The sequence below is a fragment of the Oryzias melastigma genome, linkage group LG5 (assembly GCF_002922805.2).
Source record: "Oryzias melastigma strain HK-1 linkage group LG5, ASM292280v2, whole genome shotgun sequence".
In the NCBI taxonomy this organism is placed as follows: domain Eukaryota; kingdom Metazoa; phylum Chordata; class Actinopteri; order Beloniformes; family Adrianichthyidae; genus Oryzias; species Oryzias melastigma.
The window spans coordinates 34,833,044-34,855,727 of record NC_050516.1 but is presented as its reverse complement, the minus strand read 5'-3'; the positions used below and the strand labels follow the sequence as shown (position 1 = coordinate 34,855,727).

The following is a 22,684-nucleotide window of genomic DNA, read 5'->3' as shown; positions in this document are numbered from 1 at the left end:
TATCTGGACCATAAACGTTTGCACAGTTCAATCAAGTCCCATTTGACCAAATGTCTCTTAAAAACGATCAAAACCTCTAAAAAGCTCTCCATGACAACAAGTATAAACGTATTCTTATTAAAGCCACCTTCTTGCATGATCACCCGAGTGACCGTCTTGAGGAGAGTTACCTTTTCTGACCCATCCTTACTGCAGTATTCCATTTCAGAGACAGACGCCATGTCACTCACCATCAGTAGATTTGTCTTTTCAGGGCGTATTCAGACGGGACACGTTTGATTTACTTAAAATCGCCTAAACCAGAGTTAATTTCCCCAATAATCCAGAACTATTTTTCGGGACTGTCCGGGACCAGGAACCACTCTCTGACCCATCTTTTGAGGTGGTCTCAGTTTGTTTAGACGATTAGACTGAGCTCCAGTTTTCTCTAAGTTTCCTCGGTCTGAATAACGGAACAACTGGACTAAAACTTCCACCAAAGCTGAGCATTATAGGATGTAAACAGGAGCAACTGATGAGTCATAGAGAAACGTGGAACAACGATGAGATACGGCAACTTATTGAATTTTAGTAGAATAAATGGAGACTCATTACAACAATGTTTGAGATCCACATTACTACTCACTCTTTCCAAACAATCTTTAAGTCATATTATCGTATCTTCTTAGCCGTTTCCCCCGTAACGGCGTTGCAGCATGCATCAGTCGTACCAAAGCAGTAGTAGAAAGTGTATTACTTTATTATTGTTGTACTTTTGTTGTACTACATATCCTGACAAGGATTGCAAAGCGCACAACTTCCATTATTCTTTCTCTATTTGTGTTGTGACGCCCTCATACTTCCTGCCCAGTGACAGCAGAGGTCTTTAGTCACATGGTTTTGTTTACAAGCTTTGGTTTGAAACAGAGATGTTCGGTTGTCTGCAGTTTAACTACCGAACCCAAGACCAAATGGACCAAATGAAGTGGACTCGGTCCAGACCAACAGACTTTTCCCATCTGAGTACACTTGTAAACTCTATCAAAACATGCAATACTGCCAATGCTGCTGCTTCACTCTTGAGTATTTTGTCAAATAAATTCTTGGGTTATTTATGTTGGGATATACTGCATTACCTTTTGAAGTTATAGTTCATTTTATCACAATTCATGTTTTTGTTCCTTAGCTTTTTTTCTGATTTAAACCAAGAAATAAACTTTAGAGTTGGATTAAAACCAACCCGTTAGTGTTCAATCATCCATCTCCACCTCCAACCTCCAGAGGGAGCTCTTGCTAGAGTACTGATGGTCCCTGCTCCCTTCCTCTACTACATCTCCCATGATCCATTGCTCTCTAGTACAAGCCTTCCTCAGCTGTCTCTCATCATCTCATCAACCACTCTGTATATATTTCACTCTCCAACCTCTACTCAGTGCGAAGTCTTGTTTAGTTTGCTAACAGGCTGAGCGTACCTCCTTAGTCCGATTCTCCGTGTTTTGGCTCCTTCCTGTTTCTTCCCCATCCTGCCTCGCTCTTTGTGTTTTTCATGCCTTCTCCCTATCTGTATATCTCACATTTAAAAAAATAAGTTTGCATTTGCCTCAGGCTCTTTGTCACACAATCCAATATTGTGTTTTTGGTGTTCTGATCCTTTTCTTTCTGCCAGTATCATCTTCAAACCCAAACAAACACAGGATGTTCAATTACACAAGCCTGAATCTCAAACACTTTTCTCAGGCTGTCCCCCTGTTGACCCGGTCTCTCCAGACGACAATAAAACTTCTATGTGGCAAAAAAACAGAAGCAGTAACTAGTTACAACGGAATGAAACAAATCTAGTGGTAGAATCTCCACACTCAATCAGTTCACGATCCACACTCAATGGTTTCATGTATGTTTTAACATTACTCATGTTTTTCCGTGGCCTTTGTGTGGTGTATTACACTGCAACGGTTTCAGGCAAACTTCCGCAGGAGTTTGGTAAAATCAAAGCAACTAATGGGCAGTGGGTTAAAAACTTTGTTTGAATCACAAAAACAATATTTTACTAAACACTATCTCAAGTAGTTTCGTAAAAAAAACAGTTCTCTGAAGAGTAATGAGGTTTACAGCATCACTATAGACTGACTATCTTCTTTGTGCTATCTTTTGAAAAATCTCTCCACAGATATATAACGAAGAAAGGCGACGGTTCAGTCTGGTGAAGAATCAGCCTCGGAGAATTGTGGAGAAAGTGGCCTTGGATATAGAAAGACTTCTGGCTAAGAAGCGTAAAGCTCTCGAGGTAAATTTACATCTTCTGACTTTTTTTGTTTCACTTTCTAAAAGAACTGCTCAGCTTAAAGCTTCATAAATTAAAAAATCTCATGTACAATTTATAGAAGTTACAGTTATTCCTCACACTTTTATAGAATTAAAATTTTTAGATGTTTCACTAAAGTTGAATCACAGTTTTTTACTAAATAAGCAAATAGTTTGATACAAAATTATTATAGCTAATTAATATTTAATGTGACAAGCATGATTTTGGCTCCTATTAAACATCAATTAGCCAACATTTTTTAGTTAAATGTCAAATCATAAAAAAAAAATGATTTTTTGTTATTTACTGGTTTTATTTGTTGTATATTCTCTTTTTATTTTTTAAATAATCACTTAATGTGTATCTATATTCAATTTGTGCATTGTTATATGCTACTCATTCACATATTCTGTGAAGTTCTGAATATTTAAAAACGAATTAAGCTGCCTTCTAATGGAAGAGCTGTAACAGATGTGCTGGATTTTTATGACAAAGAGAGCTAGATTCAAAGGGAGCACCATGGGATCTTTAGATCATACATTTACTTTGACTATTTGGCCGGAGAGATCTTTTTTAATGGGTTTCTGTCCATTTTTTTTGTAATATGCAGCGGTTGGCCAGTGAAGCTGAGAGGCTTCAGCGAGAGCATCTGTGGCAAGATGGAATCAAGGTAAAAACCCAAAACAGACCAATATCATTCTATTCAAATTTTGTTTGTGACTACATTGTTCTGTTACTTTACGGTTCAGATAAATTATGTATATGTAAAAATCGCTTTACTACCTTCTTAGAAGCCCCAAAGCACTTTACAGTCACAGTCCCATTCACACATATTCACACACTAAAGGTGGATCCACTGCCAAACACTTCTGTAGTGGCAACCTATAACCATGAAGAGCAATGTGGGGTTCAGTGTTTTACCCAAGGACACTTAAACACATGGGAGGGAAAGGCGGGAACTGAACCAGCAGCTACCACATTGATTTTTCATTTTATGAAGGGCACTATTGGTGCAATGTTTAATTTAAAATCTCTCCTTGGCCACTCTTTGCCTCATAATTCCTAATAATAAAAGTTATTTTACAAAACACATAGATCTGTAATAAATATGAAGAAAAGCTGAGTATACACATTGATCATTTTAATGTTTTTATTAAAAACTGAGCCACACAGTTTGAAAATCAGCTTTCTATTAATAAAGAATGAAACAAAAATAAAATCTAAAACTTTTTAATTTGATTTTTTGATTATTCATTGCACTCTAAAATTCTCCTCCTTAAAAAAAAGATTATTTGTAAGAAAAAACAAAAAAAATGAATAATAACCCCCTGATTATGCATTGAAAATGCAGTAAAATTCAAACTAATCCTTAAACTTCAGTTTAAAATCATTCAGAAACATCTGTGAAAGTCACAATTCCAAACAAGAAAGAAGGAATATGTACAGACATCTGAAAGACAGCTAGTGTGTAAATTGTTAGTACAAAACCCCGAGAAAGAAACTGTTTTGATGAATCCCACGGTTGACTAACAAAGAGGAGCAGATGGGTTTGGTGAGATGATTTCTAAAGCACTCTGCTGAGAACGAGACAAGCTGGAATTAGTGGACACAAGATGTCAAACAACACAAAAATCGTCATGAGCTCAAGCTCAGACCTACGTATTCCCAGGAAATAACATTTTGGTCATCCGAACAGACTGAAAACACCTCGGAGTGGAAGTCATGGGTTTTCAGAAGTATGTTTGGCCTCTTCAGAAACTTGGGTAACAGATGGTGGTGCTCCACGCGGGCCTTCCAGCCTGTCTACTGAATCATAATGTGACCGCTCTGAGCGGAACAAAACGCCGAACAAAAAGGAAACATTTGGTGTTTACTGTCCCAAAAAAGAAGAGATTTGATTTGTTTTTCTCTATTGCGAAAAAGAAAACTGAACTAATTCTGTGTATTTTTTTTTTAATTTGTGCAAAATATCTGCAAGTCAGACTATACAGAAGCCATTTATGTACTCAGTTAGACTAATTGAAAAAAAAATCTTTAAATGAACTGAACATTGTAAAAGAAAGGGGCAGCGTTTTATAAAAATGTGGTTTTCTTCTTTCAAGATTTGATTTGTTTTGAATTTTTGGTTTATTTTAACCATTCATTGTAGACAATACAATAAGAAATCACACAGATATATCAAAGTCATTCAGTAAAAAAAAGATTGTTTAGATACTTAGAATTACAAATGGACTCTGCACGGAACTATGTGACGTATTTCCGGTTTAAAATAAGACCGCTTGTTTATTGCTAGTTAGCATTAGCCCAAATTAAAAGTGACAGTGGTATTCAGTATTACAGCCAGTGCTGAACGTTTTTTTGGTTGCACAGACCCAGAGGAAAAATTCCGGTTCAGGTTAATAGACCAAACGTTTCCCGCATCTGCAGCTGCACTCCACGCTCTCGGTGCATGACTGCTAACGGGACTTCATTGAATACTGCGACCAGTAACAACATTTAGCTTTGAATTCACATAAAATATGTGAAACAATATCTCTTGGCTGCACTTATTACATGTTACCAACATTAATTTCCATCAGCTTTTTATGGAGCTAAATCGGGGAAAATATTATTTGAAACACAAAAAAATCAAATTGAAAAAAATATTGGTGGTTGGCCAAAAAAAAAGTAAAATGTCCAAAACTTTTTGTTATTTTAAAATAAACTCAATTATTTTCAGCTTCAAATGTTCAAAACTTATTTCTCAGTTTCAATTTTTTTTTCCCCTTTGAACTCTTTTGTTTTCAAATCTGAAAGTTTCAGTTACAAAACTTATTGCCCCCTTGTGGCGCTTTGGACCAACAAACACGAAGGACCAATCAAAAGTGATGAGGGTGCATTCACTGACTCTGAGAACTATAATAATTACGATCAGAAAATGGCTGTTTAGTCTGTACTGTCATAGTCTGAAGTTGTCTCAAGACGGGTGTAAAAATTAGAGTTTTATTGAATGCAAACCGCGCGTCCAAGATGCTGTTCTAGCCCGTTCAAAGCGCCATCTTATGTTCAGGTTGAATTCAATAAAAGACAAAGTCACATTGATTTAAAAGGACATTCAATACAGAAAAGTGTTGGAGAGATCTGTATCAATATACGGTCCCAACATATGGAATCCACTGGATAAGGAAATTGAAGATGTAAAAACAAAAAAGGAGATGTTAAGCAAATATTCGTAGAAAAATAATTTCATAAATTTTATATAGTTAATGCCACTGAAAATAGTGTAGGTAAATAGAATAAAAATAAAATCAAACGTAAAAAATGTTAAAGAAATTTTTTGGAAAACTCTTTTTGTGACTCTGCTTTCATACAGGAGCTGGACATGGCGTACTATGACTCCAAAGCAGAGCTGGACTATGTGAGTGAACAAATTCTTCTGCTGACAAGTGCAGCTGTTCATCTTGAAGACTTGTCAGCCAAAGCATGAACGGAACTAAAGGATAGTGTTTTTTTGTTATTTTATCTGTACAGTATTCCATGGATGGTGAAGGAGAGGTGGAAAACCCCTCCCACATCAAGCTGGAGTTTGTGTATGACCCAAACTTCAAAAACAATGTCAACTACTCCTACACAGCAGTTCAGATTCCCACAGATATCTACAAAGGAGGCGAGTGACTTTCATGTTTTTTGTTAATGAAAGTCTTACTCCAATCATCTTTTGATCTATTTTCAAAGCGTTCCCAGTGGATTTGTTTAATTTCTGGTTATGGCGCTTTTAGGCAAAATCAAAAAATTTGTGTCGTTTTCTAGAACATAGTTTCTGCAGAGCGGCAGGAGTTGATTGGGAGTTCTCCACTGAGTTGTGGGAGGGACTGTTGGTGGGGAGTAAGCCCATCTCTTATTCCCATTATCCGTGTCCAACTAGCTTACAGCCCCCACACTCCCACCTTAACATTACCGGTGGTGAAACAAAAATGACGAGCATTATCGGACCTAACCAACTGTATAGTTTGGATTCAGGAACCAGCTCAGATGAGGACGATGAAGATAGGTCTGGGTATCGATAATAACTTCCAGAAACGATTAGATTTACAAGAGCCTGGGTGTTCAGTTCAGATTTTTTTTTTTATTCTTTCTATTCTCTCAATTCAATTTAATTCCATTCAATGTTGAGTTTACACATTTAGACTCATTTTTTAAGAAATAAATTATATTATCTACTGTATGTTTTGAATATATTTATATTAATCTGATACAGTTCAAATACTGTAAAATGTATTAATGAAATAATGAGATGTTAATATCATACAGTGTTACATAGATTCTCTAAAGGAGAAGTTCTAACGAAAATGTTCACATCATTAACTTTGTAAACATTGTGCTGCTTCTCCTGGAGGACGTTTCAGTTTGGCCACTAGGTGGCGATCGCGCAATAACATTACACCTTTTTCCAGAAGAAGGAAGTATGAGCAAAAAACTGTGTTTTAGACCACAAATGGTTACTTTATATAATATTTCCTTGGAAAAATAATGTCTGTGAGTTCATAAAGATGTTCATTTAGTCAGTAATGAATGTTTAGGTGGACTGAGTGTTAGCATTAGCCGTCCTATGGAAATTCCATTAAATGTTAGCATCAAGCTAGCGGACTTTAGCTTTATGTGCTAAATCGATTTATATTTTTATGAATCAATTATTGATCTATTAAGTTTAAATCAATTCAGATTTATTAATCAATTTTATCAACATACCACTAAATGAAAAGATGGATCTAGTCGTTTGCAAGTTGTAACTTGTTAAAAGCTAAAACCTTTTTGCTACTGGATTTTTCACTACGATGGGAATAAAGAAAACTGCAGGAATACAAATTTAAGATTATTTTTTGTTCTATATGTCCTTCATTATTGGAAAAATACCACAAGAACATGTTAAAACACAGTTATTGGAGTGGGTCTTTATAACTGAAGGCTAAAAAAACTCACTTCTACTTCATTGGATCATATTGATCTTGTTCTTCCCTTTAGCTCCAGTTATTCTGAATGAGCTGAACTGGACACAGGCTCTGGAAAAGGTCTTCATGGAGAACAGTCGTGAGGATCCATCTCTCCTCTGGCAGGCATTCGGGAGTGCGACAGGTGTCACTCGCTACTATCCAGGTTGGGTTAATCAGCCCTCTTTACCTGTCATGAACAAAGTATTTTGATATTTTTTTGTTCTAAACTAGAACTAACTAACTTAGTGGTTTATCAGGTTTTTTTTTTCTTGTCGTTACTGCAGCAACACCTTGGAAAACGCCTGATAAAATTGACCTGTATGACGTCAGAAGGAGACCCTGGTACAGTTTAATGTTTAAAATATGTCACATGTTGGCCTGTTAAAAACGGAGTTGAATTGTTGCAAACTATTTTTCCGCAGGTACATCCAAGGAGCTTCGTCCCCCAAAGACATGGTCATCCTTGTTGATGTGTAAGTGCTGAGGGACTTTAAATCAGCTTTCATGCTGCGTTTGTTTCCTGACTCCCGTTTTAGAGTGGAGTTGAAGCTACATATCACTTAAATCTAATGTTTGGGTCACATCTGGTTGCTCAGTGGCTCAACACAGCTCTGTAGTAAAAATAGCACAGATTAAGCTCAAAGGTGTCTCCCGTTTAGGACTGCTGAAAGCTTAAATGTGAACAAACCCATTTTCAAGCCTTGGTCATAATAACAGCCTGTCTGCGGACGAAAAATGGACAAACTGGACCACATTTTAAAATCTTAGACCACTCGCAACAGGTAGTAATGAACATTTATCAACATGTATAGGAAATACCATGGTCACATGACATGCACCTGTACAGGAGTTGAACAGTACAGGTGTGTTACTGTTCCTTCAAGGCTTGTACAGATAATGGGACAAATGATTGTCCTGCATGTGGTAAGTGGATCACAAAGTATTTGTAAGGATAATGTACGTTACAGGCATTTATGACGTACGAGTGATGCTGTCATTCGGTATCCTTTACGCCGCACTCCTTACTGATTGTGCCCGAATGTGGATGTAAGTGCTTGTAGGACGTCTGTTGGATGTTCACACAAATTACACTCAGATTGTCTAATTTCAGCCCTGTGGGATTGAATCAAATCAAACTTTATTTATAAAAAAGCGTGGTACTTACGTATCCACAGTTTAGTGGTTCACACTTTGGTGTTCCCTATTAAAATACAGCTGCTTATCATCATTGGTGCTCCAACCTTGTGCTCAATATCCATCGATCCTCTTTACAAGGTTGTGTTTTCGGATAAAACGGGAAAAATAGGATCTACGAGTGACCTTCCATTAGACACAACTGATATTTTGCATATTTATGTGCTTAATGGGTTCAGATTCACTTTGTTAATGGGGGAACTGAGCTATATATGTATCATTATTTTCATATTTATACTGCAGGTTTGATGCTTTGCTTTTACAGTGTCACAGCATCAGAAAATAAATAGTGCAAAATGTTGCATCATCCAAAAGTAAAACGGAGGTTTGGTTCAGTAATTTTAAAAGCATTTAATTAAATCATCTGTGTTGTTTTCTTGTAGGATTCAGTGATTACCATCACATTGGGGCTGTAGCAGCTTCAACATTTCCACCTTCAAACCTGCAGTTATCTTCTGTGGAAACATCTGAGTTTGTGACGGGGTTTTCTTTGTGTCTCTCCAGAAGCGGCAGCGTCAGTGGCCTCACACTCAAGCTGATCAAAGCCTCGGTGATGGAAATGCTGGACACTTTATCTGATGACGACTACGTGAACGTGGCCCGGGTTGGTTTCTGACTCTATCGCAGATTTTCTGCCATTTATCTGCGTGGCTCCATTTTTTTCACATTTGATCTCATTATACGCCTCCGCCACGTTTCAGTTCAATGAGAAGGCTGAGGCCGTGGTTCCGTGCTTCAAACACCTCGTTCAGGCAAATGTCCGCAACAAAAAGATTTTCAAGGAAGCTGTGCAGCAGATGCAGGCTAAAGGAACCACGGACTACAAGTCGGGATTTCATTTTGCTTTTAACCAGCTCTTGAATGTAAGTAGCAAACTATATAAAATAAATCCTGGCCAGCATTGTTTCACTGCATCCCGTAAATCCACGTTTTTCAGAAAACAAATGTTCCACGAGCAAACTGCAATAAAATTATCATGCTGTTCACGGACGGCGGGGAGGACAGAGCTCAGGATGTCTTCATGCAATACAACTGGCCCAACAAAACTGTAGGATTTTTTTGTCATTACCAGAGTTTGTACCTACAAACAGAAATCTCACTTTTTTTTTTGTTTGCATCCCACCAAGGTTCGAGTGTTTACCTTCTCTGTGGGTCAACATAACTACGATGTCACGCCATTGCAGTGGATTGCCTGTGCAAACAAAGGTGAGTTGAGCATCTGACCGCTAAACAACACACCCCTTTAAATATTGCTCTTCAGTGTAAAGTTACGGCAATGAGTCAAAACAACCATCATCTAAGTGGACAGATGGGAATCAAAATGAAACTTAAACATTTACTAGACGAAGAAACAGACACACTTGACTAGAAACTATTATGATTAATCGTTTGGATCAATTTGTTTAAATCCAATACCGTTTATACACTACATGTCCAAAGACAAACAGTATATTGCTCTAACAGTATTTCCGTAAATATAGATCCTATAAATTAGTTATGGATATTATTCTGATATATAAAGATAGGCAGAAACAAAGGAGTTTATAGTCTTTTAATCGATTTATAAAAATATAAATCGATTTAGCACATAATGCTAAGGTTTGCTAGCTTGATGTTAACGTTTAATGTAATTTCCCATAAAACGGCTAATGCTAACGTTCGGTCGACTTAAACATACATTGCTGACTAAATTAACATCTTAATAAACTCACAGGTATGAATTTTCCAAACTCTTTAAAGCAGATATTATTTTTTTAAGTAATCTGTGGTTTAAAACCGTTTTAAAATTTTTTTTTGCTTATACTTTTTCCTTCCTCTGGAATAAGATGTATTGCTGTAGCATTGTGGCCACCTAATGACCAAACTGAAATGCCCACCTGGAGAAGCAGAACAATGTTTACAATGTTATTGATTTATACATTTTTGTTAGAAATTCTTCTTTTGAGAAATCATGAAATACTGTATGATATTAACAATCTCATTATTTCACTAATACATTTTACAACATGTGAACTTTACTAGAAGAATATAAATATATTCAAAGCATGTAGTAGATTAATAATATATTTCTAAAAAAAATTGTATAAATGTGTAAACTCAAAATTGAATTAAATTTAAGGATCGAAAAAAAAAATCGGAATCGAATTGATCCTACATGGCTCTTGTAAATTGAATCTAACCGTTTCTGGCCGTACAAAACACTGATGATGGTTAAGCCTATATAACATACATATTATTTTTATTAAATGAATTTCTGATACCCTTAACTCATTAGCATGATCCAAACTTTCCTTAAGAACTTGCTCAGAACTTGGCACATGATTTATGTCGTGTAGTATCTCATCATTCCACTAGGGGCAGTATTATTTCAAAATGGCTGCTTCCATGAAATTTCAGAAACACTTTTGGAGGGAAAAAAGTTAAGCTAATTTCAATAACTTGCACCACATGTATCGTTAATCCTTTTATAAAATAACTACTTGCTGAATTGAAAAATAATATTAATTTGTTGATAATGATTTATTTCTAATACATTTTTTCATCTTATGCTAACATTGTTGTGAGCAAAAACATACCTAATGTAACATCATTGATACTAGTATCTATAAAAAAAAAGCCATTTTCCTTAAAGAGCTTAAAAAGCATCTTATTTCCAGAACATTAGATTTTTATGTCAATTCTTTAATAAAGTAGGCTGTACAGGATCATGGGCCAGACCATGGAGGAATACTGCTCTGAGGGGAGAATTGGGTGGAAGTGCCTGGAATGACAGAGACAACCATCCATGAATAGATCTTTCTTTTTGAAAGTGAGCCAAAGCTTCACTCCTCAGCACAAACTGGAGCAAGAGCTGAGAAGGAACTCCAGAAATTCAACGTTCACTCATGCACCTCTAACCAGATATTTTAGTCTAGATAAACCAAAATTATAATCATGTCTTTGACTGTTTTTTCACACAGAATGACTGTATTTAGCTTTTGATTTGAATGTTGTGGAACATTAACAGGATTCGATTGGTGGTATTTCAGAGGGTTTAACAAACTGTATCTAAAAAAAAAAGTTACTCATATGTGGACAGGAATATGTACCGACTCAGTGAGCACAAATTTTATTTGATGCTGAAGCTGCTTAAATATAAGTGAGTTCATCTCTGGTTCAACATAATCTGCAACATTTGATTAAAAAGTAAAATTTTTAGGTTTGGGTTCTCAGTTTTTTATTTTAATTTTACAATTCATATTGATTTAATCAACTGGTAAAGCAATAATTGTTAGTATTATCCCCATAGTTCAAATATGCTATTTAATCTCTAATAATTTATCTAAGAATTTGTGTTTAGTTTTTTCTTTTTAACATTTTTAAATATATTTTTAACTCTTTTTTCTGTTGTGTCTCTTGTGTCAAATGGACCTTAAGTCTGTAATAAAATATCTCTATATGACTATAAAAAAGTTCAAATTAAATTTAGTTATATAGATAACATTTAAAATTGCCATCATCTAAAAAAAAGATTAAAAAATTTAAATTTTTTATTCCATAAATGCAGATAGATAAGTATTTAAACATGATTATATGCAAATAAAAACCAATAAATTCCACAATGTACAAATGATGAAAATACATGAATTTTAACTGTATTATACAGTTTGAGTACAAGTTAAACACAAATCAGAAGAATATATGTTTTAATTTCAAATATATTTTATTAAAAACATTTTGGACCAAATAAAATTTTTCGTAAAACCACGGCATGTTTAATCCAAATTCTCTATTTTAGATGAATCAACTGAACTCAAACACTAAACATGGCTTTTCCAGCTTGCAGTCTAAAATATTTAAATGCCTAATTTGTCCTCGTAGTAACATCTGAGTCTGGGTTATTTATAAGAGTTCGTGTCTGCATTTTACTCCTGCTCACACGTGTTTCTCATTCCTCTCAGGTTACTATTTTGAGATCCGTTCCATCTGTGCCATAAGGATTAACACGCAGGTGGGTGTTGCTGATCGTCACTCACTGTCTCCCCCCTCCTTGTGGCCGTCTCTCGCTCTTTGCCGGAGCATCCCTGCTCGTCCGTTCCCTCGGCAGTCCTCCCTGTAACCTGACGCTGGTGGTTGTTTTGAAGCCGCAGTCACCTACGCTCAGTGTTTCTGTGTTTTCCCTCAGGAGTACCTCGATGTTTTAGGGCGCCCCATGGTGCTGGCGGGCAGCGAGGCCAAGCAGGTTCAGTGGACTAATGTGTATCAGGATGCTTTGGTGAGCCTGTGGTTACAGTTTTTCCTGTATTTAGTTATTAATTGTAGGACACGTGTAAAAAAATGGCGCTTTGGTTGAACTTACACAAAGGATGTGGTGCTTTGTTTCTGCAGGGCCTGGGAATGGTGGTCACTGGAACTTTGCCGGTATTCAATCTCACTATGAATGGAAACTCAAAGGTATTAAATATTTGGATTTGATCACAGATTTGTTATCTGAGTGGGATTTTTTTAATGATACTCTGTGGTTTTACTAGAATCAGCTGATTTTGGGCGTGATGGGAGTTGACGTCCATCTTGATGAGATCAAAAGACTTACACCACGTTACAGCGTATGTACACATATTTTCACATGTGATCTTAAAGGGGCCCTACCATGATTTTCTTCAGCCTTTCAGAGTAAACTATATCCATATATATGATCATATATCACATTGGAAACACCAAAAAAAAAAATTATTTCTGAAACATGAGTCATTTTTGTGTCCCGTTTTAATACCCGGAAGTAAAGCGACTCGATTTCGGAGCCTCCGCCTTTCGCTCCTTGTCGGTCCCGCCCATTTCATGACGTCATCGATTAGCATGCCTCTCCAGTCTCTCCACCGTGAAAAAAAATTGTAAACAAAACCACACAACCAAAGCTCTGTTAAGTCAAGGGAAATATGGATGCGGATTTTTCTGTTTTTCTAACTTTTTATTTTGTTGATGGATTTTGAGCGTCCCTGGTATCGGAAGGTAATTATCTCCTGCCACAGCTCTGCGGAGAAGGTGGGTGTGTTTTTGTTGTAGACTGGGGGCGGAGCTTGCAACACAGACTCTTCCTGGAGGGAGCTGTAGGCATCGATCTTACATCAGCTCGTTTTCATGGGTATGGGAGGGGCTGCTGCAGGTTTTTACTCTTTCATGCATGAACGGATCAAAATGCCGCTTTGAGGTTCTTTATAGTGAGTAATGAACAGTAAAATGCATTTTAAAAAGTAGAATTTTCATGGTAGGGCCCCTTTAAAATGAATATCTTGCTGCTGTAACCGTTGTGTATCTGAAACAGCTCGGGGCCAATGGATACATCTTTGCTATTGATCCAAATGGATATTTGCTACTTCATCCCAACCTTCAGCCAAAGGTTTGTGGCTTTGAGAATCTTTTCTGACTCTTTGACATTTTGCTTTGTACTGATGCTTGATGGATGTTTTTTAGCTTGTCAACCTGCCTGAACCTGTAACACTAGACTTCCTGGATGCAGAGGTAGAAGACAGTAATAAAGAGGAGGTGAGCACGAAGCACAAGTTCAGAATTTTGTGCTTTTAAGCATTTTTTTACAGAAGGTTTGAGTTACTATCAGGCCAGTGAACAAACATGGGGTAACCTTAAGAATTAGGCTAACGTGTTTGCAGCTGACAGAAGCCACTTTGCATTTTTACTGTGCAGATCCGTCGGCAAATGATTGATGGAAGACCAGGTGAAATGCAAGTCAAGACTCTCATCAAGTCTATAGACGAGGTAAGAAAAGACATTTCTTTTTTCATTTCTTTAAGATACTGGACATAACACCAACACACATATACATAAATATTAGGGGTGTGAAATTAATCCCAATTAAGTATTTACAGAAAAAGTAGCGCTGTTTTCTTATCACATCGATTTATTTTTTACTATTGTTGTGTTCTAAATGATAAAACAAAAATCAAAATGTTCATAAGCTGAACGTTTTGTTAGCTGAAAACTCGTCTTAGATCTCTTAGTGCACGTTTTGGTGTTAAATTACCCAGTGCACGGAATGCACACGACGCTGCTGTGATGTCATCAATGTGCGACTTAGTCGTTCTTAACAGAATTAACCCAAAATAATATATCACTGCTATTATCTAAGGAATATCTAAGAGATAAAGCCCGACAAAGAGTTTGTTATAATGAATTGATTGGACGGCTAACTGTGGAATGAGGGATGTTAACAGATTTTTTATGGTATTAATAATGCTAAAAAAATGATGAATATGCACTGTTCTAATTTAAATAAATAAATCAATCAATCAAATAAGAAAATTGTGGTCAAGTGGAAAAGTTTTTGCTACTTTTAATATATTAAATTAGAGCTCATTATGTTTTTTTTTCTTGTTTTGATTTTGAAAAAAATGGTATAAAAGTAAAGGTTATAAGGCTGTTACAGTAAAAATACTTCATAAGCCACTTTTTAATTGTATTTTGATCTTTTATTTTGCCACAATTTCCCAAATTGAAATTAAAATACCTCAAAATTAAGCTTTTTACAGTAATTATTATGTAAGACCAGGCATGTCCAAAGTGTGGCCCGTGGGCCAAATGTGGCCCCCGTTTAAATATCCAACAGCCCTCAGGCTCCTTTCAGAAAATTAATACAATTTTAGCATTTTCTAACAACTCTGTATAAATGTCTTGATTGTGGTTGGCTAAATACGCTTTCATATTCACCATGAAGAGGCGCTAATACACGAGACATAGTATAAACAACTTGCTAACTGGGAATGAACAGTGGGAAAATTGGCAAGTTGACAGGGATTTTGGTAAAAAAAAACAGATTTTTTGTCAACGGTAAGAAAAGAGAAGTATGCCAATTTTCATTAACTAGTTCATTTAAATGTAGTGTTAATAAAATAGCTAAAACAATATCAGAAAAATGGTTTGGCCCTCACACAATTAAACCTTACTGAATCTGGCCATCTTTGGAAAAAGTTTGAACACCTCTGGGTTTATATATATACTGTCTATATGGCTACTCGAAAAAATCCTACAAACAATATAAATGAAAACACAAGTTCTGTGTTTTGCAATAGTTTCTGAATTTCTGTGTCCTTTTTCATTGTAGCAGTACATGGATGAGGTATACAGAGGTTACACCTGGACTCCTATCAACGGCACAGATTACAGGTAAGCTCCTCCTCTATGTTTTCACCATTTTCCTGCAGGTAGTGATTTACTCAGTTTGTGTTCTCATTCTTGTTTCTGCATGCTTGTATACTGCCACCTGCAGTCTGGGTCTGGTATTACCGCTCTACAATGAGTACTACATCCAGGCGGATCTGAGCGATGTGATGCTGCAGCTCCAGTGTGAGTACAGGGAGATTGTTTTATATGAAGATGCCAACAGGTGTCAAATCTGCATCAACCCCTCTGTCTCTGCGTTTCTAGATATGCAGTCGCTGCTGCCCAGCTCCTTTGAATCATCAGGACATGTGTTTCTGGCTCCAAGGTGACCACCTCATTGTTTTCACGGATCGTACTCCTCGGTGAAAGAACAAAACTCATGTGTGCTTTTGTCTCCTCAGGGAATACTGCAAACGCCTGCAGCTTTCTGATAATAATACACAGTTCTTGCAGAACTTCCTGTCTCTCATGCTGGACATCTCCCCAGAGTCTGACGAATGTGAGGGCGTTTAAAGATAGCAGCTGCTGCCACTGCATACGCGCACAGACAGGTTAACCCGCTTTGTTGTGCTGCAGGTGATCAAGGCCTCATCTACAACCTGATCCTGGACTCCAGAATTATCGGGCAGCTGGCGTCTCGCGTTTGGAAGAACAAAGACCTGAATTCGTAAGGAGCAGCTGTTGCTTCAAACAGTACAGTGTTCTACCTGATGCAGGTGACCTAACGATCATGAATTGTTACAGGTATGGTTTCTTGGCTGTATTTGCATCCACAGATGGAGGAATAACAAGAGTCTTTCCCAACATGTGAGTGAGATGACTATTTGAGTTTGATGTGGTTCAGCAGATTGGTGTGGAGCTTAAATCTGGTTGTCTTTTTAAACACACAGAGCTGCGGAATTGTGGGACGAAGATCCCGAACCTTTCAATTCCAACTTCTACAGGCGAAGCCTCGACAATAAAGGCTACATGTTCAGACCCCCCCCCAGATCTGGTGAGTAACAGAGCGTTCAGCTGTAGCACCGTGTCAGTTACTAAAGTGACTCGACTGAGGGTGTTAACCGTGTTGCGAGTGGGGAAGCCGCTGCACTTTGCAGCTTCTTCTGCTGTTGGGCTGTGAGTCATCTCAAAGGGCTGAGGGGAGTATGATGTCCTAAGCAATTTCCCTGGAGGTTTTTGGGTTAAAGCAGGGGTGTGTCAATCACACAGGGGGCTAAAATCCAAAACACATCTTAGGTCACGGGCCGAACAGGATAAACATTTATTGAACACTCTAAAACTAAATTTGTATGTCCGTAACTTTTTAACATAATTAAAGATATATACTTTACCTGCGATAAGGCTAGTAAGCTGAATTTGGCCGCTGAAGATGCTAGTGCTGATAGCTGAAGATGCTGACATTGATAGCTAAAATTACTAAAGCTGATAGCTGAAAATGCTGAAGCTGATAGCCAGCTAAAATATTAGCTAAATGCCAAATTAGCCTAAAAAACAAGACAAAACAAAATTTAAGTTAGCCGATACAGCTAGCATGTTGCTGAAAACTAATCTTCAAAATAGCCTAAAAAACTGAAAAAACCCTAAATTAGCCAAAACAGCTGTAGCTGAAATGTTAGCTAAACTCTAAAATAGCCTAAAAAAGTTTTTTTAAAAAGCCTAAATTAGCCAAAACAACTAGCATGTTAGCCAAACATCCAAATAGCCTAAAAAACTGGAAAAAGCCTAATGAGTCGAAATAGCTAGCATGTAGCTGAAAGATTAGATAAACACCAAAATAGCCTAAAAAAATCATAGTAAGTGCTAGGGATGTCCCGATCCGATCACATGATCGGAAATCAGGCCCAATTGACGACTCGGTCGAAATCGGGCCCCGTTGTCCGATCAGGATTGGATATTTCATTTATTCTTATTATGATAAGCGCTTTATATTTCAATCTTATTATTCCGGATAAATACTCCACTAGAAATCTGCATTTCATATACAGATCACAAAATGTTATTCCCGGAAAACGCAACAGAAAACGACAACAGTTCAAGCAGAGGACTAATGTAAACAGTTCAATAAAGCTAACCGATCCCAGATTCAGACTTCCGGGATCAATAACTCTTTTGAAAACGCTTTAAACTGACAGCTAGTGTCTCTAAACAACAACCTCTAAAGGCATTTCAACAGAAAAAGACAGAGTTGTGTTTCTTTTTAATGTTAAGCTGCAGACAGATGGCTAAACAGCAGCTGCTAACTGCTACATGCTAGCACCGTGATTTAACTCCTTAGGACCCGAGCTGTCCTTTGATATGCCTGTTTTATTTCTTTGAAAGAGAAATAAAAGTTATGAAAATTAACTACTCTGATAATAAAACAGAAAATACGATGTCTTAAGAACTTAAACAGAAGCACGATGGACATCAATAACAATAAAATAAAATGATCTGGTGGGCTGTATATAATTACCGAGGGGGCTGGATCTGGCCCCCGGACCTTGACTTTGACACATGAGGCTTAAAGTCTCACTCTGATCATCTTTTTATCTATTTTAAAAGTATTCCCAGTGTTTTTATTTGTAATTATGTTGTTTTTAGTGTTGTTTTCCGGTTTTTACAGAGACAAATTTGCCTCTCTTGGCATGGAGTGAGCACACCTCCTCTTCCCGGCATCCATCTGTTCACACGCTCCTTTGCTAGATTACAGCCCTCACACCCCCAACCTTATACTGCCGGTACAGCAAAAATAGTGATCAATATTTGAGCTATGCAGTCGTACAGTTTAAATCCAGATTTCAGCTCAGAGGAGGAAAGCAAAGACGGTCATGGATCTATTTCTCTCCAAGTGGAAGCCATCAGAATGGAGCAGAGCAGGGAATTTATAGTCTACCCAGATTATTTTCTACATAACAAATAACCGCTTTATCAAACTGCATTTTTTTTTGTCTGATTCACAATGATTTGAATAAGGAAATATTCCAAACTCACATTTTATCTTAATTTTCTTTAAAAATGTTCTTGATTATCAGAAAATACCACAAAAACATGTTAAAAACATGATTTTCATTGGAATGGGACAATTTCTCACAAAAAATATTTTAAGAATAAGAAAGTCTTGGCAGTTATAATGTCTCAAATGTGTCTAAGCAGGAATAAAAAGGCTTTTATTTCCCAATCATTGTCTCTCTTATCAAAAATGACAAATCAGTTCATTTGTTTGATTTCTCATTTACCATTTTCTCCCAAATTTGATCTTTAAATCCTTGCTATTAGTTCAGGTCTTGTCAATTCTGTCTGTCAGGAATTCATTAGCCTTGTTCTGAACAGCTGCCGATGACTCCATCGGAGTGGAAAATGGAACCATTGGAATTCTGGTCAGCTCAGCTGTTGATGTCAACATTGGTGGCAAACTGCTCAAACCAGCAGGTACACATTTTTCCAAAATGTGGCATTTATCTTTGTTAATTTATCAGATTTTGTTATGCTGATGTTTTTCTCTCCATTTACTCTCCTAATATTGGTCTTGACACACAGTGGTGGGAGTAAAACTGGACCTTGAGGCGTGGGTGGACAAGTTTAAAATCTTGGCCAGCAACGTGTCTGACAGTCGGCAGGGTACACACAAGGTACAGCACAACACCTGAGACTTATGAGACCTAATTTTAGTAAACCATCAAAATTCTAAAAAAAAAATCTCTTCACACCATCTACTCTGCTTCATAGTGTGGACCATCCAGGAGCTGTGAGATGGACTGTGAAGTGAACACGGATGTAAGAACTTTTCTTTTGTTTGTTGCCTATGTTGCCTTCTTTCTTAGAACAAAAATAGTTGAATGAATTTGTGGTTAAAAACAATCCTGAAATAGATACTCATAGAAAAGCTAGATGACAAAATGTACTGAAACTGAATTTACTGGAGAATTTGAGGGTTCAGGATTCCCCCTTTTTCATGGAGGTTAGGGACCGAAGGCTTCTATGAATATGCCGAATCCGCAAAAACGAAGAACTATGGAGCCAAATCAGTGTCATAAATATTTGTAACTTAAATAAAACATTTTGAAATAAGTATTGGTGTTTTGCCAAAAAAAATGTAAAGTGTCCAAAACTTCTAAAACAAATTCTAAAATGAGCTCAATTATTTTCAGCTTCAAATGTTGTTGTTTTTTTTTCTAGGTTCAATTTTTATTGTGTTTTCTAAGAATCCACATTTACCACTCAAACAGCACTCCCAACAACCAAAAAGGCAATGTGTACACACACACAAGAAATGACAGGCAGAGCCGTAAGATAAAATAAAAAAAAATAATAATAATAAATACGTAATAATTAAAAAGAAATAGGAAAATGTGTCAAAACAACGTTTTAAACGTGCGGTTTGTACGAGATAAAACTCAGTTTTTTAGATTCATCTTGGGACAAAGTCAGACTATGACAGTACAGACTAAACAGCCATTTTCTGACCTTAATTATCGCAGTTCTCAGAGTCAGTGAATGCACCGGGACTGAAGTTACCACCCTCAATGATTCTGATTGGTCCTACGTGTTAGCCCCGCCCCAATGCGCCACAACGGGGCCAAAAGTTTTGAAACTGAAATTTTCAGATTTGAAAACAAAAAAAAACAGTTGAAAGTTGAAAAAAGATTTTAGAAAAAAGTTTTGAATTTGAAATTTTAAGTTTTTAAACCTAAAAAAACAACATTTGTAGCTGAAAATAATTACATTTATCTTAAAATAGCAAAATGTTTTGGACATTTTACATTTTTTTTGGTCAAAAACCAATATTTTTTCAATGTGATTTTTGGGGGGTTTCAAATAATATTGGCCCCAAAATTGCTCCATAAAGAACCACCAACACCCCGCGGCTGAAGGATGGGTGTTACTGATCCATACTTATTAAAAAAACTTCTGATTATCAGTAAAACTGTCAGTAAAACATGTATTAAAGAAAACTGGAGTATTGCTCAACAAATAATTTTATTTTAAATTCAGAATAAAAGACTGAGCAGCAGCCGCAGCAACAACGTGATTTATGACCCAGGAATGTCCCTATGTGCTGTAAAATCAGGGACTTCCTCCTTGTTCAAATAAGGAACACCTGTCACGGATGATCATTATCCTCTGCGATTATCTTCTTCAGCATATCAGGATTTTGTCCGACCGCTTCTTAGTTAGCTGATGCCATTTCTCCATGTAGGGGCATAGAGAGGGGAGGGGCGCTCCTCTCTTGGAGGAGCGCGGATGACGCTCCCCCGCTCCTCCACACTCCACAGAGGCTCTTCTGCGCAGGGATACACGTCAGCAGCACAGCACCTCCTTTTTTTGAGTTTTCTGAGTTGAACCGAAAGAGTCACGTAACCGAAAAAAAAATCTGCAAATACGTGAAACTGCGAAAAAAATACGGGAACATTGTATATCCTTTACAAAACTGCAATGACAGGAGAGGTGTCACACCTGTGATTTTGTACACATCCACACTCCTAAAACAGTTGGGTTATTTGTGTTGGGGTATATTTTTAGGCTTCTTTTAGGAGCAAAATAATTTTTTTAATTCTAGTGATTTCATTTGAACCTTTTTTTTTTTTAATCCTCTGTTAAAATAATATAGAAAAAAACGTAGTCACTTTTTAACCTCGAACTGGGTTAAAAACAATCCTACTTGAATTGTTTTTAACTGTGGAATCTTTATTCTGCAGCTACCTAACACCTAAAGTTAAAAAATATTTTATTTCTATTTATTAATTTATTTATTTTTTGTTTTTTTTGGCATATAATTTCTGAATTGCTTATTATACTCTGGTTATATAAACTTGAATTTCAGACAAAATGAACATACAAAGTTAGCTTATTATTACCTAACACATCACTACTTTTGAGATTTTTTTCTAAAGCAATAACATTTTTAACAACTTACACATTTTTAAATAAAAATGTGAATATAGTCTTTAATAGGATTTCAATGTATCTATTATCTGACATATTTTTGCCACCTTGTTGAGCATCTTGTCAGTTAAAAGTTATTAAATAAAAAAGCCCAAGATGTAAATTATAATCATATTACAGTGTCACAGTTTGCTGTGTGGTGTAACCATCCTTCACTCTCTGCAGGACCTTCTGTGCTATCTCATTGATGATGGAGGCTTCCTGGTTATGTCCAATCAGAGGGATCACTGGAAAAAGGTGAAGGCCCACTGACTTTAGATCATAAAAATCTGTATTTTATCCTAAAAAAGTTGCATACAAATTTAAAGTTGTAAATTGTATTTTTTATGTCCAGTTTTTCTTTGCAGCAAAAATTAAAACGAATGAACATGTTTAGGAAAGCTGTTGGCATCAAACCACCACTAGGTGGTGCTGTTATCCACTGACCCTAAGAGGAGTCTGTTTTTATCCACCCCAGATTGGTCTCTTTTTTGGCGATGTGGACCCCAACCTGATGCACGCGCTCTACAACAACTCCATCTTTGCTCGCCGACAGACCTTCCAGTACCAGTCTGCGTGCGAGCCGGTCAGCAGCAGCCACACCGGAGCGGCGCCGCGAGGCATCTTTGTGGTGCGCACTAACACAGACGCACAAAAAAACTCAGTAAAATATAAGACAGACAACACCTTTTGACATGCGGTTTTAACCTGCAGCCGTCTGTTGCTGATTTGTTGAGCCTGGCGTGGTGGACTTCCTCTGTGGCATGGTGAGACGTAACTTCTAGAGAGATTTTCTAAACCCTGTGTGCTTTATATGTGCTACAAGAACCAAATTGACGTTTCTGCTTCTAAGTAAACTTTCTTTGAACAGGTCTGTCGTCCAGCAGCTTCTTTATGGTCTAGTCCACAACAGCTGGCTCTACCAAGGTTACCTGAAAAGCATCTTATTTTTTAATTTCAGCAAACTCTAAACACATCAAAATAAAAACTGACTTTCATTTCTTACTTGTCTTTTAGATGTCCTCGTTGAAAGCTTCGAGACTAAAGAAAGCAGCTGTGTGACCATCCAAAGCCAGTTCTACTTCACAAACACCACAAACTCCTACAACGTGCTGCAGGATTGTGGGAATTGCTCCAGGTGTGTGCTTGAAGTGTGAATTATCTTCTCAAGTTCTGCAGCACA

The 22,684-nt window shown here is 36.9% G+C and overlaps 1 protein-coding gene across 2 annotated transcripts in view; it reads left to right on the top strand.

Moving 5' to 3' along the window:
• The window catches only part of LOC112144693 (voltage-dependent calcium channel subunit alpha-2/delta-2), a 45,687-nt gene that overhangs the window by 20,077 nt on the left and 2,926 nt on the right, over nt 1-22,684 (top strand). Inside the window, exons 3-35 of one of the 2 annotated variants that reach the window (XM_024269365.2) lie at nt 2,147-2,263; nt 2,892-2,951; nt 5,634-5,678; nt 5,792-5,927; nt 7,283-7,414; nt 7,536-7,593; nt 7,674-7,724; nt 8,950-9,049; nt 9,147-9,308; nt 9,383-9,493; nt 9,573-9,651; nt 12,387-12,436; nt 12,611-12,700; nt 12,814-12,879; nt 12,957-13,031; nt 13,748-13,822; nt 13,897-13,968; nt 14,128-14,199; nt 15,542-15,603; nt 15,707-15,783; nt 15,865-15,925; nt 16,002-16,099; nt 16,177-16,267; nt 16,345-16,407; nt 16,491-16,594; nt 18,910-19,008; nt 19,117-19,208; nt 19,306-19,353; nt 21,688-21,759; nt 21,980-22,132; nt 22,216-22,268; nt 22,373-22,428; nt 22,519-22,639. In XM_024269365.2, the coding sequence (XP_024125133.1) occupies nt 2,147-2,263; nt 2,892-2,951; nt 5,634-5,678; nt 5,792-5,927; nt 7,283-7,414; nt 7,536-7,593; nt 7,674-7,724; nt 8,950-9,049; nt 9,147-9,308; nt 9,383-9,493; nt 9,573-9,651; nt 12,387-12,436; nt 12,611-12,700; nt 12,814-12,879; nt 12,957-13,031; nt 13,748-13,822; nt 13,897-13,968; nt 14,128-14,199; nt 15,542-15,603; nt 15,707-15,783; nt 15,865-15,925; nt 16,002-16,099; nt 16,177-16,267; nt 16,345-16,407; nt 16,491-16,594; nt 18,910-19,008; nt 19,117-19,208; nt 19,306-19,353; nt 21,688-21,759; nt 21,980-22,132; nt 22,216-22,268; nt 22,373-22,428; nt 22,519-22,639 (2,801 nt within the window). Of the gene's footprint in view, nt 1-2,146; nt 2,264-2,891; nt 2,952-5,633; nt 5,679-5,791; nt 5,928-7,282; nt 7,415-7,535; nt 7,594-7,673; nt 7,725-8,949; nt 9,050-9,146; nt 9,309-9,382; nt 9,494-9,572; nt 9,652-12,386; nt 12,437-12,610; nt 12,701-12,813; nt 12,880-12,956; nt 13,032-13,747; nt 13,823-13,896; nt 13,969-14,127; nt 14,200-15,541; nt 15,604-15,706; nt 15,926-16,001; nt 16,100-16,176; nt 16,268-16,344; nt 16,408-16,490; nt 16,595-18,909; nt 19,009-19,116; nt 19,209-19,305; nt 19,354-21,687; nt 21,760-21,979; nt 22,133-22,215; nt 22,269-22,372; nt 22,429-22,518; nt 22,640-22,684 lie in introns of both variants that reach the window. The other variant, XM_024269364.2, reaches the window with a different exon arrangement.